This window comes from Mus caroli, chromosome 2, assembly GCF_900094665.2.
Source record: "Mus caroli chromosome 2, CAROLI_EIJ_v1.1, whole genome shotgun sequence".
Classification (NCBI taxonomy): domain Eukaryota; kingdom Metazoa; phylum Chordata; class Mammalia; order Rodentia; family Muridae; genus Mus; species Mus caroli.
Window position 1 is genome coordinate 157,350,289 of NC_034571.1, and position 23,408 is coordinate 157,373,696.

At 51.0% G+C, this 23,408-nt stretch overlaps 2 protein-coding genes across 2 annotated transcripts in view; both read right to left on the reverse strand.

Moving 5' to 3' along the window:
* Positions 1-859: 859 nt before the first annotated feature.
* Positions 860-5,591, reverse strand: Ocstamp (osteoclast stimulatory transmembrane protein). Its single transcript, XM_021156969.1, has 3 exons — positions 5,474-5,591; positions 2,554-3,553; positions 860-1,635 (listed from the first exon to the last, which is right to left on the reverse strand). The coding sequence occupies exons 1-3, from the start codon at positions 5,515-5,517 to the stop codon at positions 1,183-1,185; spliced, it is 1,497 nt and encodes a 498-aa protein (XP_021012628.1). The 5' UTR covers positions 5,518-5,591; the 3' UTR covers positions 860-1,182.
* Positions 5,592-10,486: 4,895 nt separating this feature from the next.
* The window catches only part of Slc13a3 (solute carrier family 13 member 3), a 70,381-nt gene continuing 57,459 nt past the window's right edge, over positions 10,487-23,408 (reverse strand). Inside the window, exons 11-13 of the mRNA XM_021185867.2 lie at positions 17,054-17,215; positions 14,058-14,195; positions 10,487-12,105 (exon numbers count right to left, since the gene is read on the reverse strand). Coding sequence (XP_021041526.1) covers positions 11,929-12,105; positions 14,058-14,195; positions 17,054-17,215 — 477 coding nt within the window. The 3' untranslated portion in view covers positions 10,487-11,928. The remainder of the gene's footprint in view (positions 12,106-14,057; positions 14,196-17,053; positions 17,216-23,408) is intronic.

Genomic DNA, 23,408 nt, shown 5'->3' on the forward strand with positions numbered 1-23,408 from the left:
CCCCTTCCTGCAGTCTTAAGAACACATGACTCTGTTTTACCGAATGGGGTATAGCCTGATGACGTCCCAAAAGTTTTATTATTATCATTATTATTTTATGTTGCAGGATATTTGATCACATTGTGAACCTGGAGCTAATGAACTGTAAACATCTGTTTCTAATAGTGGCTCAGCCTTTGATCCTAGAGCTTTCTGTTTATTGTAAACAAGTAGGGGCGTGGCTCAGCCCTGGCACACACCTTTAATGCCAGAGCTATATAAAGTCAACTCTAGGTCAAGAGGTAGAGCAAGCCACCAGGGGACAGAGGGAACACAAGTCTCAGCTGAAGGGCATTTAAGACAGCATGGAGAAGGAGGAGACGGAGCCTTTCCCTTCTGGGACGTTGTGGGAAGGTCAGCCGGGTGCTCTCTCTGCCTCTCTGAGCTAGCTGGCGTTCACCACAGCCTCTGGCTCCTGAGTCTTCATTGGTAAAACTGAGCAGCTGGGATTTGTGTTTTTATTTATTTTATTTTATGTTTTTCGAGACAGGGTTTCTCTGTGTAGCCCTGGCTGTCCTGGAACTCACTTTGTAGACTAGGCTGGCCTCGAACTCAGAAATTCACCTGCATCTGTCTCCCAAGTGCTGGGATTAAAGGTGTGTGCCACCATGCCCGGCGGATTTGTGTTTTTAAAACAACAATTTTTCTCTAGAGGACTCACGGCCACACATGGGTAACCAGAGGCTAGGCTTATGAGCACTAAACAAAGGTGTTCCTTCTCTGAAATTCAAAACTGGGCAGGGCATCTTGTATTTTTATTCACTAAACGTCAGAAGTCTAGATGGAAAGGCCCCAGAGGAGCAGGAAAGAGCAACACCGGTTACTCTTCTATTTAATGACTGTGCTCATTTGTAAGATCAAACTTGCAGATTAACGTGAATTCTCAAAGGCTTGTAAGTTGGAGGAGTGCCGAGGTGAATCCACTTGCAGGGTCTCCATTGAGTATGTTATCAGGGCTGTCTAGCGGAAAGGGACTGGGCCGTCTGGTCCTCCCAAAAGTCCAGTCCTCTTTACCGCAGCCGCGTCTTCCCGACCTTCCACTCGCCGCGATTTCGCGCACCTCCCCCGTGAAAAGCAGATCACTGTTGCCACGCCCAATCATTATGTAGATATGGAAACTGAAGCTCTGAGATGTGCAACGACCTACTCAAGATCATACGGAGGCCCAAGGGAGTCATGTGCCTGAGGTCCCTGTGATTCCAGAGTCCTAGTTCCCTGTCCAGGCTTCCTGGATTCCCGGGTGGCCATAGTGCCGGGCTGTCTGTTCAGGTGGTCACTCCGGTTGTGTCTCCTCTGGAGCCGGGCCTGCAAGTGACTAAGCCTCCTGGCCTCCTGAGCTGGAAAGAAGGAGGCTGCGATGGTGTGGCGCAGGCGCCAGGCGTAGGCCTGTAGCACCAAGGTGGCGCCCGCTAGCAGTTGCAGGGCGCCCGCCGCCAGAGCAGCGGTGACACGGGGTGGTTGAGCCTGCGGCAGATGGCAGTCGTGGGGCATGAAGCGCAGCTCCCACCGGAAGGAACGCTGCACGGAGGCAAACACGCTCTCCACTGGAGGTTGGTTGAGGACGAAGAGGATGAAGTCCAGGACCTTATATGAGGCCTTCAAAACAGAGAAAAGGGTTAAGTCAGAGGAGCCACCAGGCCATCCCCTACGGTCACCTACAGAATGGGTCGAGGGAGGGGCAACTGTGACTCAGTAACCATCAAAGCGGCACCACCCAAAACTTACTTCCGTTATTTTTATTACTCTGAACAAAGTATTTTTAGAGAAAACGAATTAAAGCTGGAGACGTATCAATGGCTCAGAAGCCAGAGTGACTGTCTAGCACGCAAGAAGCTCTGGTTTCCACCCAATAATGGGGTGTACCAGGAGTGGTGGTCTACGCCTTCAATTTCAGCATTCAGGAGGCAGAGGCCGGTGAATCTCTGTGGATTCGGAGGGCAGCCTGTTCTGTATTATCAAATTCCAGGTCACCCAGAACTACATAGTGAAACCCTGTCCAAAAAAAAAAAAAAAAAAAAAAAAAAAAAAAAAAGCTCTGCCAATTAGTGCTCATGGTTTGGTGGTCTTTCCAACTTGATGGGATTGAGAAATGCCCAGGACATTAACAATATCCACCTCTGGGTTGGTCTGTGAGGGTGTTTTCAGGGAGAATTAGGGCACGGGGTGGGGGTGGGGTGGGGGCTCTGTACCAATCAGTGTTCTACTGATGGGTCCGAGACACAAAGGCCTTGATGGAAGGAGGTAAAAAGCTAGGAGATCGGACCCAGCTGGAGGGAGCAATCGCTGGAGGTGGGGGTTGGGATGGGGGCGGGGCTGGACCTAGCCCTGGCCTCTTCCTGTATTCCAGGTCTCTGCTTTCTTGTACCTCATGTCTCCACATCCTCTGTCTGTCAGACTCCTCGGCATACCAAGATAATGACTCCCAGGCAGGCAAATATAGACAGAAAGAAACCCAGGACCAGACAGACCCCTCCCACCTGATTATTCCAAGAGTATTCCCGTCGGTACACTTACGTCATATTTGACTGTGAGTGTGATTGGGACAGTGGGTAACTTCTGAGCCCAGGCTACAGCTGCTTGTGCCAAGAGGAAGGCCCCATAGTCTGAGGCCACTGTCACAGCTGTGGCTACTAAGAGCAATGCCAGTAGCCCCAGCCTTAGGAGACAGCTCAGCAGCTCCTCCCGTGACAGCCTAGGCTGGGCTGTTTGGAGCAGCCACGGAGGCGGAGAGGTCAACAGATGTGTGGTACCAGCCTGGGCCAGCTGCCGAACCAGCTGCCGAGTCGCATAGATATTGTCGAAACGCAGGTCAGTGAGGTAGCGATGAAGGTACCAGGCCGACTCTCCCAGGAGGCCCAGCAGGAACAACCCAGTGACCACCCGCTGAGTGCCCAGTGCTGCCCGAGCCAGGAACTCCAGGCCAGAGAAGTCTTCCAGGATCTCCTGAGTGATCGTGTGCATGTGAAGGCGGAAGGCTGAGCCGTTACCCTCGGCCTCAAAAGTCAGGCTGCGGCTGCCTGCTCGGCCGGCTGGGCCCAGTTCCCTGGCTGCCTGGCGCAGTTGGTAAGTGGTATTAAGCAGACTCTCCAAAGAGCCCTCAGTAACACAGCTCAGCACTCGCCCAGCTGCACGCACATTGCCTAAGACGTTTGGAACCACAGCGACAGCCAGGTTGGCTGCACTGTAGGACAGGAGCAACCGGCGGCCCTGCTTGGAACCCAGGGTTGGCACACTGAGCGCAAATAGGCAGCGGATGGGGGGCACCAGGCCCAGGCTTAGGAAGACGAAGAGACCACAGAGAGCGGTCACCAGGGCAGGGGGTCCCAAAGGATAAAGCTGCAAAGAGACCAGCCAGTGATGCGCCAGGCCTGCGATAAGACTGGCCAAGGAAACACACAGGAGAAGCTGGGTCAGTAGTTCGTTACAGCTGGCTGGGACAGGCTGGGAGAAGGCTTTCCAGGCAGCCTGCAGTGGAACAACTGCCTTGCAGATCCCCAAGCGCCAGAACTTCCACCTGTATACAAGGAAACAGGGGAGCCATGTGTCAGGAGGGTGTGGCCATCCTCTATCCCACCAGCCAGACTGCTACTAGACTCCCTGTATAGCCGCTGGAACCCACACACTTTCCAGATGGACCAATCAGAGGTATTCCACTCATGGGGGCGGGGGTAACGCAAGCTGAACCAATCAGAGCCTTCCCCAGGAAGTCTTACAGGGTTGTCAGTCAACAGCCTGTGGGCTAGGTATCTGGACTGAGGCCATGGTTACAGGCTCTGGGAGCAGCAGGTAAGCTGTGGAGGGAGAGCAAGCCTGGCTGAAATAAAGAATGGTGCAAGAGAGTAAGGAGGCGCAATTTTACGCGCGTAACATTTTACACGCACACCCATACACACGCAGTCTGTGTACCTCACTGCTGGTCTTGCTCACGTTCTTCCTTACAGTGCCCACTCCATCATTTACAGGCAAGGAGGTGGCCCAGTTGGCCACTTGGGGACCTTTGCTCTTCAACCAGCCTCAAGTTAGTCATCAAACTAACATGTGTTTGTTTTTTTTATTGTATATTTAACATTTATGCCTGCATGTCAACATCTTTCATTCTCCACCTCAAGTTTTTTTTATTACATTTTCATTTTGTGCTTTCATGCTTGCATGCCTCTCTCTCTCTCTCTCTCTCTCTCTCTCTCTCTCTNTNTGTGTGTGTGTGTGTGTGTGTGTGTGTAGAAGTCAGATGACAGCTCGAAAGAGTCACCGGATGAGCTACCTCTAGGACTTGCTTCGCTCCTCCCATCACATGGGTCTTAAGGATTGAACTGGGGTTGCTGACCTTGCTATCAGGAACTCTTAATCCTAACTGAGGTGTCTCACAGGCCCTCCGACATATTTATCGAGACAGAATCTCTCAAGGGGCGTGGTGCTCACTAATTTGACTAGACTGGGTGACCAGGAAGCCCCAGGGAGCTGTCTCGAGCTCTCCAATGCTGGGAGAGCAAATATGTTCTCTCAGGCCTTGCTTTCTTCACAGGAGTTCTGGGGACCCAATCAGGTCCTCGTACAGAAGGCACCGAGGCAGCTCTCCAACCCTCAACTAATATTCAGCAATTGCTGTGAACTCAGCATTGGAGACATAGCAGGAAGGGAAGTGAATAGACTCTGGCTTCCTAGGTACTCACACTAGTTACACCAGTTACAGCAGGCGGGGGTGGGGGGGTGACTACACAATGACTGGCTTCAGAGGTCAGATATGAAACAGACATCACTACCTTCTTCCCTGCAGATGGAGCCAAACAGCCACTGCCTGCGGGTCAGCATGGCCGAGTGCGCCCTCTACTGGTGCTTGTCACTACTGCACACTCACGAGTCTTCAACACCTGAACCCTCTTCTTGGCGCCCCCAAGAACACTTAAGCGTGGAACTACACATTACTCTACACACAGTATGATTAGTTTCAGGACAGGGGAACTGCTGAAGCAATAGCAAGTGGCGCAAATGCTTTTAAGAACTGGATGCCGGGGCGTGGTGGCGCAAGCCTTTAATCCCAGCACTTGGGAGGCAGAGACTGGTAGATTTCTGAGTTCGAGGCCAGTCTGGTCTACAAAGTGAGTTCCAGGACAGCCAGGGCTACTCAGAGAAACCCTGTCTTCAAAAACCAAAACAACAAAACAAAACAAAAAACAAACAAACAAACAAACAAAACCAAAAACTGGAAGCCACGTCAGGTACTCATTGGCGGCAGGCAGTGCTCCCACTCTGAGCCACACCCTCTGCACACGCCCCTCATTCAGTTCCTGCAGCCTTCTAGCCACTGCTATTATTTCCACCCTACCAGGAGAAAAGCAGGGCCCAGAAAGGTGAGGATTCATTGATCCTGCACCCGTTTCAATGGGCTGCTGACTTTTCTTGTGTGTGGCCTCTATGTCCCAATCCCCAGACGTACCCCAAGCCAATGAGGTGTTCCGTGGCTGCCCTGATGTTCCTCATAGTCTTTGAAAGCTGTGTTCAGGAGCCACAGCAGGTGAAGAGGAAGTGTGGGGATCCGGAGTCCAGTTGCTTCTGCTTTCCCTTCAATCAAACCCTCCTGATCCTGCCCTGCCAGGGGCCCACCTCCTGGGGGCTGGGCCAGCAGCCTCATCCTCTCCTGAAAGGCAGTCAGGAGCAGCCAGGGGTGGGAGGAGGGAGACACACTTTCCAAGCAGTGTCCGTGACAGGAAAAGTAGAACTAGCCCATTTTACAGAGGAAGAAACTGAGGTTCAGAGAAACCATACAGCTCACCAACAGTAACACCAGACTAAGAACCCCACTTTGCTTCCCCTGTCCCCCTCCTAATCCATGATTCTGAGGATGAGAACCCACAGGAGACTACAGGGACCCACAGGGACCCCTGCTAAGGCCACACTGTGTTGTTCTTAGCCATGATGCACGGCCATGGAAAGAGAATAATAAATGCAGCCTGCATTTATTGAATAATTGAAAACAGTAAGTGCTCAATAACTGCACTTGTCCCTGTAGTGATTGACCTGAAGGTGTAGTTCCAGGCCATTCCCACCTGGCATGCAGAGACTTCTCCCCAGCACCAGTCCCCATGTCTGTCTACCCCAGGACTGTCTCCAAGAGGACTCCTCTGCCACAGGATGGCTCCCATGCTAAGTAAGGAGCACATTGACAAGATGCAAATTACCAACCACTCTTCCTTCTAAGGCTATCATGCCGGGCCATGGGGAAGTAACCACACATAGAACAGGATAGAATGGGACGCCTGCGACCAGACCCTCACAGGCCTAGGAGCCCCTCCAGGAAGCCAGGAACCTTCACAGGTGACAGCTCCCCACCCCCACCCCAAGCAAAGCCTTGGCACACAGTAGATAGAGCCCAGAAGCAGCAACCAGCTCTCAGGCCTTGTGTGTGTGTGTGTGCGTGTGTGCGTGCGCCCTTGTGAAGCGGCTGCTCTGCTGGAGTTGGCAGCAGGCCACCCAGGTAGCCCAATGGGACGCTCACATGTTGGTGGGAAAATGAACAAGGTTTTAAAGCCAGGAAAGAAAGGAAGAGAAAACAGGGAAGACAGGAAGGGAAAAGGAAGGAGGGAAGACACACAGACACAGACACACACAGACACACACACACACACACACAGAGTCTTAACTCTATAGGAGTTAACACAGGCCACCACTCTATAGGAGGCTTGGGTCCTCTGCTGTCTAGTGGGCTTCAAGGAGCTATTCGGAGGGCCGCCTCCGTAGCAGCCCTGGCCTAGAGGCAACAGGTCTAAATGCAAACGAGAGCTTTCACTCTGCTGTGCTGTATGACTTTGGGTAAGACACTGTTCCTCCCCGAAGTCTGTGTCCGCTGCTATAAGAGAGCAAAGCCCCCAACTGGTGGGTGTTCAGCAGGTGGTGCATAAATGCTCATGTCATAAGCCCTTCCACCTGAGTTCTAGCTTTGCCTGCATGGGCTCCAGGATGCTCAGACCTGACTGCTCAGGCCAGGTGACCTCCATACCATTTCCTCTACCCCTTCCTCCTCCCCACTCCCTCTCCAGTGTGGGCCTGCAACCCATAACCCCTGGCCACCCTTTGCCTGGCTCTGTAACTGGTTGGTTAGGAATCAGAGGCCATTTGGGGAAGCCTCAGTAGGCTGACAGAGTTGGAGCACAGGGCCTGGTGAGGGGAAGGCAGGAGATATTTTGGGGTTCTCTTAGCACATATGGGCAGTCACCTCTACTCAGGCCAGACGGATCTGGCCTCAAGGCCCACGGCATTTGGAAGGACCTCTGAGTCATCCTAAGTCAACAGAGCTGGGCCGGGGGTGGGAATTGAATCTTGAGGGAATCAGAGGCACAAGACAGAGAGGAAGTGGGAAGTCTTTAACTGTTCCCAGGGCCACTTGGCTCACAGTCCCACAGTATGTTAGTGTCCCTGTGCTCTTTAGCAAAGGGGTGAGAAGGTGGCTGCAGTTCTCCTGGCTGACAACGCTGAGGTGGCTGAAACCTTACAGGCAGGCTGTGGAGATGTCTCACACTGCAAAGCACACACACACAAACACACACCACACATCTTACCTGAGAACCTAACAGAAACAGAATGGGAGCTGTTAGCAGGAGCCATAGAAGTTTCTAGCAATGACATTAAAACTGAAAAAACATTTTATTAATGTTTATCTGTGTGTGTGTGCATATGTGTATATGCATGTATGTGCATGTGTGCATGTGTGTATGTGCATGTGTGTATGTGCATGTGTGTGTGCATATGTGTATATGTATGTATATGTGCGTATGTATGTGTGCATGTGTGTGCATGTGTGTATGTATGTGTGTGTGCATGTGTGTGTATGTATGTGTGTGTATATATATATATGTGCATGTGCATGTGTGTGTGCATGTGTGTGTGTGTAAGTCAGAGGCCAATCTTAAGCGTTAGTTCTTTCTTTCCACCATGTGGGTCCAAGGGATTGAACTTCACAGGTCAGTAAGCTTAGGAGCAAGGACCTCTACTCACTAGGCCATCACGTCTGCCCTGAAATCTATTTCAATAAGAGATTTGTTCCATTGAATATATCCCAGATACGATGTGCTAAACTCAGAAGAAATGCACAAAAGCGTAACAGAAAAATTATATTGATTTTTGTGTCACTGCAAGTGCCATGGCCCAAATGTTAGGTGGGCAAATAAATGGTGACCACCTCCACGGCTTGAGGAAGTGCTGTGGTAAGTGCCACTCAGGGCAGCCAGAGCCCTGTGACCACTGGAGCAAAGCCAGTCCTTCCAGATCAGGCTGTGTGTGGGGGAGGGGTGGTGGGGTGGCAGGGGGCCGTGAGGTCATATTCCTTTACAGGCCAGGAGGATGGCTCAGTAGAAAGCAGAGAGGCAGTGTAGGACAGTAAGGATAGGTGGGGCCTGGGGTGAGAGGACTGTTTGTGGTTCGACTCCCACACGAGCTACTCAGCTGCTAATTGTTGCTGCTATTCTGTTTGTTTCTATCTGTAGCCCAGGCTATCCTGTCATGCGTAACTCCTGCTTCAGTGTACCAAGTCATAGGGTGACCGGTGTGTACCACCACACCCAGCTTGGCGTTTTGTTTCTCAAGAGAGCTAGAACCCCAGATTCTTAGGTGGCTCTCCTGATATTGCAGTTGAGTGACAACTGCCTAACAGGAAGCTAAGGGAGGGAGAAGCAATTCTTGGCGGCAGGGCTGTGGGGCAGCTCTGACAGGGAGAGCCATGTGCTGGGACTGTGGGGTCTGTTCCTTCCCTTCCCCATCCCATGCCCAGGAGTGACCTGGAAAGACCACACAGAAGGCTCTGTGTTTCTGTTGGTGGGACATGTGGGGCTGTATGTGCCAACGTGGCCAAGCCATGGTACCAGTGATGGGTCAACATTATTCTGGGTGTTTCTGTGAGGGAGGTTTATTATTTATTACTATTATTATTATATTAACATTTAGGTTAATGGGTTTGGAGTAAAGAAGATGGGCCTCAGACTATATGGTAGGCCTGGTCTAATCAGGGAAAGAAAGGCCTGGATAAAAGGGGATGGGTGTGGTCTGCAGCAGGTAGCATCTTCCAATCCCTATTTCTGCACTCCTAGTTTGCCAGTCCCCCAACCCCCATCCCATCAGGTGTGGGAGTCACCAAGTCCCTATCGCTGTGAGTCCACCCCCCAAACACGGCTTCTTTCCATTTTCCTGTCAGTGAGATGCAGCTTTCACACCACCATCCACTGTTTCCCACAGGCTAAAAACATGAAATAAACTGGAACCAACCATTCCAGTGGCTGTGCTGAACACAATGGCTTACCAAGGTCTAGGCTGGGACCTCAGGAGCCACCTGAAGAGGGACCCTAGAGAGTCAGTGACCACTGGGACCATTCCAGCCCCAGCCAAGTTCTGTGACCCTGCAATCATGTTTAGCCAGCCCCAAACAACACCACAGGGCCTTTGCTCGTCTTCTTGGAGGTACAGGGCTGTTGGGACGCTAGGGCCTCCTCAGAGCTCTGCACAGAAGCAGCAGTGTGAGCCAACACATCTGTCCCTAGGCTGCAGGGCTTCAGTTGGTTATTGGGCATCTTCAGATAACAAACAAACAAGACTGGGATTGGCTTGTTTGTCCTTTCTGGCCTTTGGCACTCCTGGCAGGCTCCAGAGGAGTCCTAATATGTTTCCTGTGACTCAGTCCTGCCAGTTCTCATACCACTGTGGTAAGTGCCTCTGTCAGTGTCTCCTCTTGCCTCAGGTCTCTCTTACTGAGAATACACAAGCAGTAAAAGGACCAATGACCGTCCTGGGAGAGGTGAGGATAGCTGCCACCAGCTAGAAGGGACAGAAGCTGGCCATTCAAAACCCCATTGATAGCCCAGAACCGTTGTTCCACACTGTCCATCTTCCTCTGGACTCCCCACCACCCCCATATTCTCATTTCCACAGAACTATGAGTGTCCGGCCACCATGTTCAACTTCAACCCAATGCCACCTCCTCAGAGAAGCCCACCCAAAGCCCATGGCCTGAGTCAGCTCATCCTGTGGCCATTTAAATGGTGACTGTCATTGTACATCTGTCCTACTGCCTGTTCCCTCTACCACATTTGACCCAGCACATCATAGGCTAAGTTACTGCTGAATAGACGGGGGGGGGGGGGGGGGGGGGGGGGGGGGGGGGGGGGGAGGGGTCTGTGTAAAGAAAGTTCGGAGGTCACGTTCAAACCTGCAGTCAGTACATTTACTGAGCACTGGCGGTGTGCTGGAACCTGGTCCAGACATCTGAGTTGCGTTAGGGAGGCAGAGAATGGCTTTTGTTGTTTCTACTGTCCAGGATGGGGTGAGGGAAAAACACCACAGCCCTCTGAGAGCTCCGGAAGTGTGCACAGGGGAGACAGTACAGGAAGGGAAGTTGGAGGTCAGATTTGCAGAAGTCCTGACCAGGAATCTGGGGTTTCATTCTGAAAAGCCAAGAGTCATCATATCCAGTATTGACCAACATTCTTTATTTGAGCGCATTTTTGATCAGCAGTATCAGAAATCATGAATCCTATGGTCCCAAGGCTGTGGTTCTCTTTGTGCATGTCCGTCCTTGTCCCCTGAGGGATACCGCCATCCAGCCCCAGGACATGCTGAAGCTGATTCAGTCACCTCCCGCTCAGGGCCCCCTCCACCCCAGCTCTGGGAAAACACTCTGACTCACTTGTGCTATCCCCGGGATGTCCACCCTCTGGAGGAAGTGATGGCTCCACCCCCAGGTGCCAGCAGAGTTCTGAGTCGCCCACTGTCCCCACACTGCGTTGTTCACAGTGCCAGAGGCTTTTAACAGGAATAAGGACAGCAACTGTCTGCTTCCTGGCTTCAGCCTCTAGTGGAAGGCTGTCCTGGGCGGGGTGGGGTGGAGAGAGGTGGGGTGTCTCCATCTGCACAATGTTACTTTGTCACAATGTTACAATGTTACAGCATACTTCTGGCCTAAGACACTGCCCCGGTTTTCTCTGAGGTCTCCGCTGACCTTTAGTTTTTTCTCTCACCCCTGAAGACCATGGCTTTTGCAAATAAGACGTATTGATCACTTGGGGTGGGAGTAGGGAGGACAAACCCAGTTGTCAGGGTAAAAACAGCTCTGCAGCCACAGAGCCCCTCTCAAGGGCCCAGCAGGGCTGACCTAGAGCTAGGGCCTAAGAGAATCAGATGAAAGAGAGAGAGAGAGAGAGAGAGAGAGAGAGAGAGAGAGAGAGAGAGAGAACCCCAAGCATCTTGGGTAGATGTGTGAGCTGGGGTTTCTTGACACCCCCTCTCCCCCATGGTGTGTTGCTTGGGAGGCTGGGGAAAGCAGCAGAGAGACTCCAGGAAGACCTGTGTCCCACCTCTGCCTCAGGCAATGGAAGCTAATCTCTAGTGGCCCGGCTCATCTACAAGGGAGATGGTTAAAAAGAGAGGGCAGAATCTAGCCTGCTGCGAACAGCTGTAACATCTGGCCAGGAGCTTTGGAGTCTCAAAGCCTCTCCTGTCTCTGGAGTGGCGATGTCTCCAGAGACCTAAAGCCAATGGCAGCCGTGAGTATCGATACCCCTGGCCCCAGGTGTGCAAAACAAATGCCATTTCAGCTTTGCTCCTGGTGGCTGACGTGGACTTTCCTGCACCCTGGCCAGAGGCCAGCTTGGTGAAAAAAGCTTGTTCCGCAGGCCACAGGCAGCGAGTGCAGGAGATAGCTGGCTTTGAATTGCATGAGAAAGAAAGAGAAGGTGCTGCAGACAGTGAGCCCGTGGCTCCAGGGAACCACTGGAGGAAGTCCTTGCTTGCTGCCTCCTATCAGATTACAGGAAAGAATTGCTTGATCAGCTTGGAGGCTCCTAGCAGCAAGTGACAGCAACAGCCCTCTGGGGAAGAAGGCCCAGTCTAAAAAGAAGTCCCCAGCAGGGCTCAGAGGGTTTGAACTGTGTTGTTGGTCAAGGCTGGTGGCAGTGCGGTGGCGTTAGCAGCATGGGTGTTGGCCCAGTCTGGGAAGGTGCCCAGCTGGAAGATGGTCTGTGCCCAGGTGTTCATGGCCAGGCTGAGCAGCAGGACACCCATCAGGTTCATCAGGAGGCCCGTCCGCACCTGCAGTGGAGACCGAGCGAGCTGAGCAATAAATAATACGCCCTCAGAGCAGATGGAAGTTGCAGGCTCAGCCCACAGCTGGCAGTGCACAGCTGGCCGTACTAGAGCCAGCCACAAGTGTAGGCCACAGATGTTTCCCAGGACCCTGGTGGCTCCCCGCGCCCTCCCCACACCCACGCACTAAGGATCTCTAGGTGTCAGGCACCTAGCCACAGGGTGTTCATGGGTTATGCCAATTAAACACAAGACCACCTCAACAAAGTTATCTGTTTCCCCTCAAGTCAGAGAAAGGCAGGCCTGGTCCAATAATCTTAGTTGATCATTAGGCCCCTCCCAACACCCAGCACACACATGTAGACACAGGTACACATGCATGTTCATATGTGTATGCAGGCACAAGTGTGTACAAGAACACACACACTAGAGATCCAGTTAAGGAAAGTCTTTTCTTTTTGAGGCAGGGACTCGTAGCCTAGTCTGGCCTCAAACTTACCATGTAGCTGAGGTTGGCCTTGAATTCCTGATCTTCTTGCCTCTACTTTCCAAGAGCTGGGATGACAGCTAACATGCCTATCTGCCGTTTCTCCCAGCATATTTTAAAAGTGCCTTGATTTATGACATTCGTTCTCTGTTCTGTTACTATGAAACCTCACTAAAACGTGGTGGTGTTTGTAGCCCCTGGAATCTGTGTTTCTGGGCCACATTCACTTATATTTGGCTCCAGAATAAAGCATCTCTTCTCCTCATTGAGGTGACAGCTGTTTTGCTTTTGACCACTGCAAGTTCAAGGCTAGCCAGAGTCACAAAAACTGAGACATCTCAATTGCTCTGCACCTGCTTTCTGAAAGCCCAGACCCTGCATCTAATAACCCCATTCCTGTCTGAACCCACCCAACCCCAGCAGCCCCTGATCCTGTGCATTTGGTGATATGGAGTGAAGCCATTTCCCTACTTCAGACATTTGCACAGGCTGGGCTCTCTGCCCACTCCACTCCCCACAGGGCCACGGCTCCTTGCAAGGCTGCTGAGTCACTTTCACGGAGGTCGGTCTGACCCACTCCATCGTTCTAATTTGATCCCCGGTATCTTGTATTTTTTTTTCCACTTAGCAATTCTGAAACACACTATTTTTAATGCGTGAGGCATAGTCTTCCAGTTTTGACTCCAGCCACAGAAAGTACCTACCCTCCCAGGAAGCAGGCAACTGTGTCTCCCGCAGTGCTGCCCCCAGTGGCCGAACCACAGATTACACTGGGCAAACCGGACTAAGGAAAGAGGCCAGGAGGGAGAGCTTTCCTTTGCTTCTTCCTCCTCACTCTCTTTGCCTTGGTAGACTGTCCTCAGCTGTGTGAGCCGAGGATGCATAGGGTAGTGGTGGCTATGGACAGAGGAAGAGGAGGGGGAGAAAAAGAAGGAGGCAGAGAAGGAAGAGACAGAAGAGGAGGAAGAAGAGGAGAAAGAGGAAGAGGAGGAAGAAATGGCAGAGAAGACCCTGGCGCATAAAGCAGCCATTCTCAACCTGTGGGTTGTGACCCCTTTGGGGGTTGAATGACTCTTTCACAGGAGTTCTTCAACCACTAGAAAATATAGGTATTTTAACATTTCAATTCATAACAGCTAACAAAATTACAGTTATGAAGTAGCAACGAGAATAAGCTTATGATGGGGGGAGGGGTCACCACAGCAGGAGGAACTGTATTAAAGGGTTGACGCATTAGGAAGGCTAAGAACCACTGGTATAGAGGAAGAGGGGGAGGAGAAGGAAGGAAGGGGAGAGGAGGAGGAGAGAAAGGAGAGGAGGAGGAGGAGGAGGAGGAGGAGGAGGAGGAAGAGGTAGAGGTGTCTTAGTGGGAAGATTCACATGGGTCATGGGAGAGACTGGCAATGCTGGTCGTATCTGGCCATCACCCCCCACCCCTTTCCAGCCCACCTCTGGGAAGGCCCACGCTTACCATGTCTTTGACCAGCAAGTGTCCAGTAGAGAAGGCAATGGAGTTTGGGGGTGTTGAGACTGGCAGCATGAAGGCGTAGGAGCAGCCGACTGTGCCTGGGATCATCAGGTACAAGGGGTGCACACGCAGTCGGATGGCCTGGGCGGAAGGAGTCCCAGTGAGAAATTGAGACCATTGGAAAGAGAGTGTCAGCAATATAGAGATTGTCACAGTGACAGAGAACCGTAGATACACGTGGGAAGAAGAACAGAGACAGAAGTGTAGACAAACACACACCACACATGACATGCAGTTTTAGGGAGATGGAAAAATTTAAGGTCAATGGTGACAGAGCCACACTGCCCTTTACCACGGAGCAGGCAAGGAAACTTATTTAGAACCGCCCCCCCTTCCCATATGAGCGAGCTTGTGGTCCCAGCTCCCTAGAGTAACTGATCCAGAGGTCTGAGTGAGAACCAAGATACTGCATCTCTCTTATGTTCCCAGGAGCCCAGGCTGGAGCTGGTCCAGGGCCATAGGCCAAGAACAAAGGCTCACATAACTAGGCTTGGCCCTACCCTCATCTATGGCATCTTAGAAGCTGCCATGTGGTACCTTTTTAGTCAGGGCCTGCCTGCAGGTGAGTGTCCCCTTGGCAAGCACTGTCCTAAGGCAGAGTTCAGTGTGACTTGGTCTTGGATGCTACCTACCCTCTAGGCTGACTGCATCTCTGAAATTCTCTTAGAGGGAATTTCTGCAACCAGAAGTGTAGACATTTTCTCGATAGGCTTTGCCATCATCCCCAGCCAGTAAATATTTTGATTTTGATGAGAAACCACATTTAAATGGCCTTTAATGGTATCTTTTCTGGGAACTGCCAGTTCCAGGCTCGTGGGCTTTGAGCTCCTTCCCCTCCTCCGTACTACCTCAGAGCATCCCTGTCTCCACCTGTGGCCAGATACCCTAGACTTCAGAGCAAAGTCTGACCAGTCCAGTCCCACTCAACAGAGGTCTGGGCACTCCAGGGTGCCCATCCTGAGGGCAAGTTGCTTCCATCCAGCAGTTTCCAGTGTTCGAGTTCTTTCACCTAGGGACTCCAGGCTGAACCTTGTCTTGATGTTAGCAGCCTGTGCACACAAGGTGAGGACCAGCTGCTGGTGATAGCTTTCTAGAAATGCTGCCTACCCATTAGGACAGAGCTTAAACACTAACCATGTAGTGCTTTCTGGAAACGTCTGCGGGACCTTTAGGACAGTGCTTAAGCAGTATCCATTTACAGTGGAGTGTGTTTCAGAAAAAGAAACACATGTAAGTCTGTGGCTGATACAGTGTCACCTCAATTAAAAATAGAAACATAGTAAACAAAGAGATGAGATGAGAAAGCTAAGCCCCCTGCAAAGGTGGCAACATTGTTTCATTTTATCCGTTTTGGGTTCTAGGAGGGGTGGCCTATGGCTTGCTTTTCTTCAATCTGTTTAACTACAAAGTGAAATCCCTAGTTTCCTAACATCCAACCACTCATCCTCCTTTATTTTGAGGCAGCATTTCTCTATGTAGCCCTAGCTATCCTATCATAGGCTTACTATGTAGACCAGGCTGGCCTTGAACGCACAGAGATCTGCCTGCTTCTGCCTCCTGAGTGCTGGGATTAAAGGTATGCGCTATGAGATCAAGCTGACCTTTAAGTCCTAGAATGAGATTTATCTGTGGGCAGCGTGTGCCCTTAGCTAGTCCTGGCTGGACCTCCACCACATGCCCACCAAATGCCCACCACATGCCTGCCACATGCCCACCACACGCCAATCGCCTTGGAGGCTTACTTTCTCTTGCTTTGTTTTCTGCCTGCCTGGCTTCCTCAGGACTTTTTTTTTCTATCCTGCATCTTTTTGTGCCCCAGGAATGGCTGGGGTTAATGGGGACTTGCAGGTGGAAGGTTTGCTGGATCTTGCTTGCCTAGCAAAAGAGGGTTCTGAATAAATCACCCTGAACCACCCCTGACCCCAGCCCATCTGAGACTGGCCTGTGACATTTATAGCAGAGGGTCTCAACAGGTTAAGACCTGTCCTCCCAGGAGACTCTTGGCAATGTCTGGTGACATCTTGGATTGCCGCTCTTACAGCGTGCTGCTGGCCTCTAGTGGGTGGAAAATGGAGAGTGCTCTGACACCCCACAATTTGCAGGGGAACCCTCTGTAGTGGCTATTCCTGGTTGTTGACTTGACTATATCTGGAATGAACTACAATCCAGAATTGGAAGGCTCATCTGTGACCCTCATCTGAAGGCTAGAAGACACGGGCTTCTGACCCGGATCTTGGAATGGAGATCTTGAGGCATAGTGACTAAGAATCTCAGAAGACTAAAACAGGGAGATCTTTGAGTTGAAGATCATCTGGGACAAAGTAAGTCCCAGATCCAGGCATGGTGGCACACACCTTTAATCTGGGCCACACCTTCTGCTGGAGACCTACATAAGGACAATGGAAGAAAAAAGATTTGCTCTCTTCACCTGCTTGCCTTGTGGGACTGTGAGCAACTGCTAGATCCTTGGACTCCCATTCACAGTTGCTGCTGACCATTGTTGGGAGTTGGACTACAGACTGTAAATCATCAACAAATTCCCTTACTATATAGAGACTACCCATAAGTTCTGTGACTCTAGAGAACCCTAACTAATACAGCCTCCTTGCAGAAAAATTTCGGATTAGAACAGGAGGCAGCAGGGTTATGGCTGGATGTTCTTCTGTGCTGGTCTGGTGAATCAAGACTTTCCATAGAACCCATTCTTTCTGTTTCTAAGAAACACAGGATGACAGGATGTCCTCATGGGTTAATTCTCCCACAGAGGAGCTACCCCACTTCTTAAGTATCCCTTTAAGAAAGAAGCCCTGACATTTGTGAACTGGCTCTGTGGTTCAAACTCTCCCATGCATTCTGGGAGCCAGCAGGGCAGCTGGAGCCCCAGGGAAGCGCCACAGCAGGGGACTCTGAGTTGGGACTTGGGCCACAGGGATCCTCACCAGCTCTGCCAGGACAGGCAGGAAGATGATGATGGTGGCCGTGTTGCTGGCAAACTCCGTGAAGAAGGCGATGACCACGGTGATGAGCAGCACTGCCAGCAGTGGGGGTACATGCTCCAGGGGGTGCAGCTGTCCACCGATCCATGCTGATAGCCCAGACTCCTGTGGGCAGACATACCTTTGGCCTCAGTCCACCCAGTACCACCCTTCACAGGCAGACACTAGTGCATGCTCTACAGGCCCAGGGGACCCCATGATCTATTTGGTTAGAAAGCAGAGTCTCTGTTTCCATTTGGGTCCAGTACCCAAAGTGCCATCTTGAGTGGGAGAGAGAACCAGACAGGCCTTTATGGCTAAGTCTTATTCCTTCAATGATGGTGACCACTTATATCTTCTGTAAAAAAATGAAGTAGTGTTACTACATGATCACACATTAATATGTATAGAATATATTATATCCCATATACTATTTGTAATATAAGACATATGTAATGACTAGTTTAAATTAGCCACTTGACACATTTTAGAACCACCTGGGAAGAGAGCCTCACTAGGGATTGTCTAGATCAGACTGACCTGTGGGCAAGTGTGTAAGGTATTGTCTTAATTGTGTCAATTGATGAGGGAAGGCACAGCCCACTATGGGCAGAGCCATTCCCTGGGCTTGGGTTCTAGACTATTAGAGTAAGGAACCTAAGCTGAGTGTGCTTGCTTGCAGTTATTGTTTCTTCCTGAGTATGGGCGGAATGTGACTTCTGCCCTGCCCCCAGGATCCTGCCTTGACTTCTGACTATGATGGACTTTAACCTGGAATTGTGAATAGAAGTCACCCATTGTCACTTAAGTTGCTTTGTCGGGGCTTTTTTTTTTTTTTTTTAAATCACATCAACAGAAAAGAAAACAGAGACAGCATATGTCTGATATAGCAAATGTGACACAATGTTATTAATGATAGAATTATGAGCAGCCCTAAAGATTATTGTCACAATGATAATTAACCAATATTATAGTCACAAGAAGCCAATATTAACATGGTATTGCTAGTCACTATCCTAAGAATCACCATTATCAAGGCTGGGCACCTGCTGGCACCTGCGGCCTCCTCCCTACCATCCTGTCCCTGTTTTATTGAATAGGAAACATTCTTGTGACTTGCCAAAGGTCCCATAACAGTGACTGAGAATCCATATGAACTTCTAGAAAGTTCCCTATCATTTCCACCTTCCTCTGGAGGAGCTGGTCTGTCACATGACCCTTTAAGAGCAATGCCCACCTGGGTGTGGTAGCTCACACCTATGATGTCAGTACATGGGAGCAGGACGACCCCCTGGACTTCCCAGCCCACCTTAGGGCTCTTTCTGAGAAGGGTAGCAGAGCTGTAGGTTTAGGGCTCATCCAAGGCAGAGCTGGATGATCCCCAAACACTGAGAATCAAATCATCATGTCTGAGAGGTGCTTGACACCTGCTCGTTCATGATGTGTGCAACATTCACTGCTCATTCTGAAGCTATATTTCTTATTAATGTATTTATTTACCTTTGCAAGACTGAATACTAAACCCAGAACTTGACACATGTGAGGCAAGTGCTCTACCACTGAGCACTACCTGCAGGCCACACTCTTCATGTTACTCTGGGTGAACTCACTCTGTAGCCCAGGCTACCCTTCAGCTTTTGCCATTCTTACCTCTCTCTCCTGAGATTGCCTGTCTGGATCGCCATAGCTGTCTTTAGAAGATTCCTTGATAGATTTGGGGCACAGCAGTCATTGTCCAGAAGGAACAACGCATTTGCTTCTCTGATTTACCTTAGAAGTTACTTCCAGGGCCAGAGTAATAAGAGCTTAAGAAGCTGGGTGCGGTGGCTCACACTTTTAATCCCAGCATTTGGAAAGTAGAAAACAGGATGATCAAGAATCCAAGGCCAGCCTTGGCTACATAGGAAGTTTCAAGCCAACCAGGGTTGTATGAGTCTCTATCTTAACAAGCCAAAACCAAAGAACCAAAATCAAAACAAAAACAAACGACAGTTTAGACACATCACACCCCAGGAAAGTCTGTAGCATTAAGGCATTTTCTGCAACCTGCAGAGTTCTGTGAGAGGCTGCACCAGCCATTCCTTGCTACAGGGAGCACAGGGCAGCTGGTGCTCCCTCAAGCCATGGTCTGGCACACTGTGCACTGCTGAGAGAGCCTGTTAATGACCAGGCAAGTGTCCAGTCAAGAGCTTCCTGTGGCCTGGCCTCTGAGTGAGAGGACCCTTGCCAACCAGTGCCTTGACTTGGGCTCCTAAATGGAAGGCATCTTCCTCTTCTCAGCTCCCTAAGGTCCTGCTGGGGACACTAAAGGGATTTCCTCCAGCCCTTTTCAATTCCCCGAGGAACTATAGTCTTGGTTTCCTTAGAAACACAGCCCTCAGAATTCCCAGGGAGGCCAGAGACCAGCCATAGCCAGAGGCAGCTTGGGGAGAGCTAAGGGACTCTGCTTAGCTGGGTTAAGTGTGCTGCCCAGCTAACTCTTTACCTTCCCCGTGCCTCAGTTTCCATATCTGTAGGCCAGAGGTTATAAGGGAGAAAAGCAGCCTACAGATCTAAAATACTTAGCACTGTGTCTGGGCACCATGAGTGCTAGTGGTCAGAGGTCGCTCGAGGACACCTGATGCCTGGGCGTGGGGGGTGGGGGGGACAACTCAGAGCTGATTGACACAGTGGCTGTCAGACTCCAAAGGTGACCAGCAGACCCCAGGTCACTTTGCAGAAGTGAAGGGGGGGGGGAGACTAAGCTTTCAGGATGTTGTTGTTCTTCCTCCTCTTTCCTTCAGCCAGACCCTCTCTCCGCGCTCTCATCTCCACATAGTGTGGCTCCCATCCTGGAGAGCATAGTGTGGCCATGTTTCTTAAGGACGGTTCAAGTCCAGAGCTCAAAATTCCAAGCCTCCGAGGGACTAGAAGATGCATAGTGAGACAGACAGACAGGAAGAGGGGCTACAAGTGGATAGATAACAAGGGTGGCAAGCCCCTCCCCCGCCATTTCTTCCTCACCCTCCTGACCTGAGACAAAAGCCCCACAGCTTAAAATAGTTGTCCTCCATCCCCTACGCCCACCCCTGTGGCTGATGGACCAGACCAACAAGTACCAGGCCAGACCAGGACGAGTTTACCCAAAGTGGTGGGTCTGTTAGCCTCTCTGTTTTTGTTCAAACTGACCAACCCTGAGTCAGGGGAGGGGTGCGCCTTAAAGACCCTTAGAACCCTAACCTTCATGGAGAGGTTGCATTTTAGCTTCTCTCTCTCTCTCTCTCTCTCTCTCTCTCTCTCTCCTCCCCCCTCAGTCTTCCTCTGTCTCCGTCTCTGACTCTGTCTCCGTGTCCATCTCTGTCTCTGTGTCTCTGTCTCTGTCTCTGTCTCTCTCTCTCCTCCCCCCTCAGTCTTCCTCTGTCTCCGTCTCTGTCTGACTCTGTCTCCGTGTCCATCTCTGTCTCTGTCTCTGTCTCTGTCTCTCTCTCTCTCTCTCTCTCTGTGTATGTGTGTGTGTATACATGAGCGTTCCTCATCTCTAAAAAACGACCCGAAGCTTCTTTTCCCGCTGACTCTGCCGCTGTCAGCTGTTTGAGATTTTCCCTGCTGCTACTTGTCAGCTCAATTTCCTCCCTGCCTTTTAATTCTTTGAGTGGCCGAGCACACGAACCTAATCAAGGCCGCAAGAATGTAACACTGGGGTCCTGGGAAATCTCTCTAAAGGCCTCGCAACACACAGCAGACTCAGCTCAGCAAACGAATTCTTGGAAGAAAACAAAGCAAGCTTGAGGAAAGAGAAGGCTGGTGTGTGTGTGTGTGTGTGTGTGTGTGTGTGTGTGTGTGAGAGAGAGAGAGAGAGAGAGAGAGAGCATTTAACCATTGCAGCATGTAAGAGCTCTGTGACCTTAGATAAGTGACGTAGCATCTCTGTTCCTCCACTGCTTTAAGTGACTCTGCGGATTAATGGGTGTCTATAAAAGTGGTACGGGAAAGGACGTATTACTTTTTAAGTAATCTGCTGGGCAATAGAGTGTTTTCCTCCATGTGGGCATTGCCCCAAGTACTTTGCAAGTATTAATTTAAGTTCTATGACCATATGCATGAAATAGGTGATGCGCTCTTTCCTATTTTATGGCTGAAGAAATGGAGGCACAGGGAGCTTGTGTTTTATGTCAACTCGACACAAGCTAGAATTATCTGAAAGGGGAGAACCTCAGTTGAGAAAATGCTTCCAAGCTGTAAGGCATTTTCTTAATTAGGAATGGCAGGCGGGGAGAGCCCACCCATTGTGGGTGGAGCCACCCCTGGGCTCGTGTTTCTATAGGAAGGCAGGTTGAGTAAACCATGGGGAGCAAGCCAGTAAGCAGCATTCCTTCACGACCTCTGCACCAGCTCCTGCCTCCAGGTTCCTGCCCTGTGTGAGCGATGGGCTACTTCCTGGAAGTATGAGTTGAAATTAACCCCTTCCTCCCCGCTTGCTTTGGTCACGATATTTCATCACAGCAACAGAAACCCTGACTAGAATAGAGCTGACAGATGTGTTCTGAGCTTGGGCTCTGAATCTTAGCCATTTTGGTAGGCTCACACCACCATCAACAGGTCACACATAAAAACCGATTGTGATTTCCAGCAGAAATCGGCTGACGGCAGGAGTATGCCTCTCTGTCCACCTCTGCGACTCACTGCCTCTGACTTAACCTCCTGGAGCCCAGTAGATTTGTTCGGTGGATGTGACGTACCAGTGCAAGAGCAGACACTGGACAGTCACCTGCCAGCAGCTATGGCAGCTTCCAGGTCCTATGTGCTCATGGCAATGGCAGGGATCCACTCTCTTCCAGAAACTTCTCTGGGGGCGTTAGCATGTTCACACTAGTCCATGTTCACACTAGTCCATGTTCACACTAGTCCATGTTCACACTAGTCCATGACTCAACACAGACCTTCTGAGCTCTGGGGTGGCTAATCTTCACAGTCAACTCAATTGGACTTGAAATCACCATGGAAACAGACCTCTGGGTGTGTCCATGAGGATGTTTCCAGAAAGGTTTCACTGAGAAGACCTCCCCTGCCACCATAGGCTGGGGTCCTGACTAGCATAGGAGAGTGAGCCAAATACCTTCGGCCCTCTGCTTCCTGACTGTGGATACAATGTGACCAGCTGCCACATGCTCCAGCCTGCCTTCCTTGCTGTCATGGATTGTATCCTCAAACCATGAGGCAGGATAAATTCTTCCTTCCTTTGGTTTCTTACCTAAGGGAGTTTGTCCCAGTAAATGCAACAATGGCTAAAGCAAGGGCCACGAAGCATCAAGTGGCCCGAACAGTGGTGGGAAGGACAGGTGGCTTCATAGTTTCCCTACGGAGAGGCCCCAAGCGGCAAGCAAAGTTATTTGGGAGTCACTGGGGTACCAAGAGGGGGAGGGGCAGGGGCAAGGGCAAGGAGTTGGGCTTTAAGGAACGAACATGGCCTCAGTCTCTGAGGAGTCAAGACCTGAAGAGCAAGGACTCAGATCACAGAGAAAGGTCATTAGAGAACATTCTGGGGTAGAAATGAGTCTGGCGGGCTGGCAAAGAGCAAGGGGCTATTGAGCTGCAGGGAGAAGGAAAGAGGAGGCGCGCATGCTGGCAGGGAGGGAGTCAGGGGCCGGATATGAATGGCTCTACATAGAGGCCCAGGGAAGCCTTCACTTTCAGCCTAGCGCTGAAGTATATGGGTATTTAGTGCGTGCCCTGCAGCAGGTGGCCTGAGGAAGTGTGCTATTATGACTTCTGAGGAGGCCACATGTCCGGGCCCATCTATCCTCCATCCGGGGATCCTCAAGCCTTGGGCAACCTGATACAGCCTGGTAAAGACCCTGGACAGGGTCCAGAAGCCAAGAGGTGTCGCAAGCTTCCTGGTGGCTGGCTCCTGGGCCAGATTATGCCGCCTAGGGACAGAGGCTGGGGTGAAGGGCGGCTGGTAGACAAAGGCCTCACTGAACTGAAACCCTGGCCAACTGCCCAGCACTGCCTCCCAGCATGCACTGCGGCCCTGCATCCCAGCCCAGAGGCAGGGCCTCTCCACCAATCCCCCAGCTTGGGGAAATCCTCTGGGGTACAGGGTCTCCGGCAGCTCCTGCCCCAGGCCCAGGCATTGCCAGTCATTGTATCAAAACGTACCTCAGCCACTGAATTGTGTAGGTCTGAGCCTCCCCATTCCCTCCACTAGCCTTTTCTCTAATGTCTAATCCAGATAGCCAACCACACCGGGCCGTGCCCTAAGCACTGCCTCATCTTATAACACTAGTTATAGCAAGTGGCTGCCCCATCATTCCCATTTTACAGATGGGGAAATTGAGAC

Excerpts from the sequence above, each read along its gene's own strand:
- Ocstamp (XM_021156969.1), bottom strand. The coding sequence starts at position 5,517 with ATGAGGAACATCAGGGCAGCCACGGAACACCTCATTGGCTTGGG. Across the intron at positions 3,554-5,473 it reads GAACACCTCATTGGCTTGGG|GTGGAAGTTCTGGCGCTTGG; the intron begins GTACGTCTGGGG and ends CCTTGTATACAG. Across the intron at positions 1,636-2,553 it reads CACTCACAGTCAAATATGAC|GCCTCATATAAGGTCCTGGA; the intron begins GTAAGTGTACCG and ends TCTGTTTTGAAG.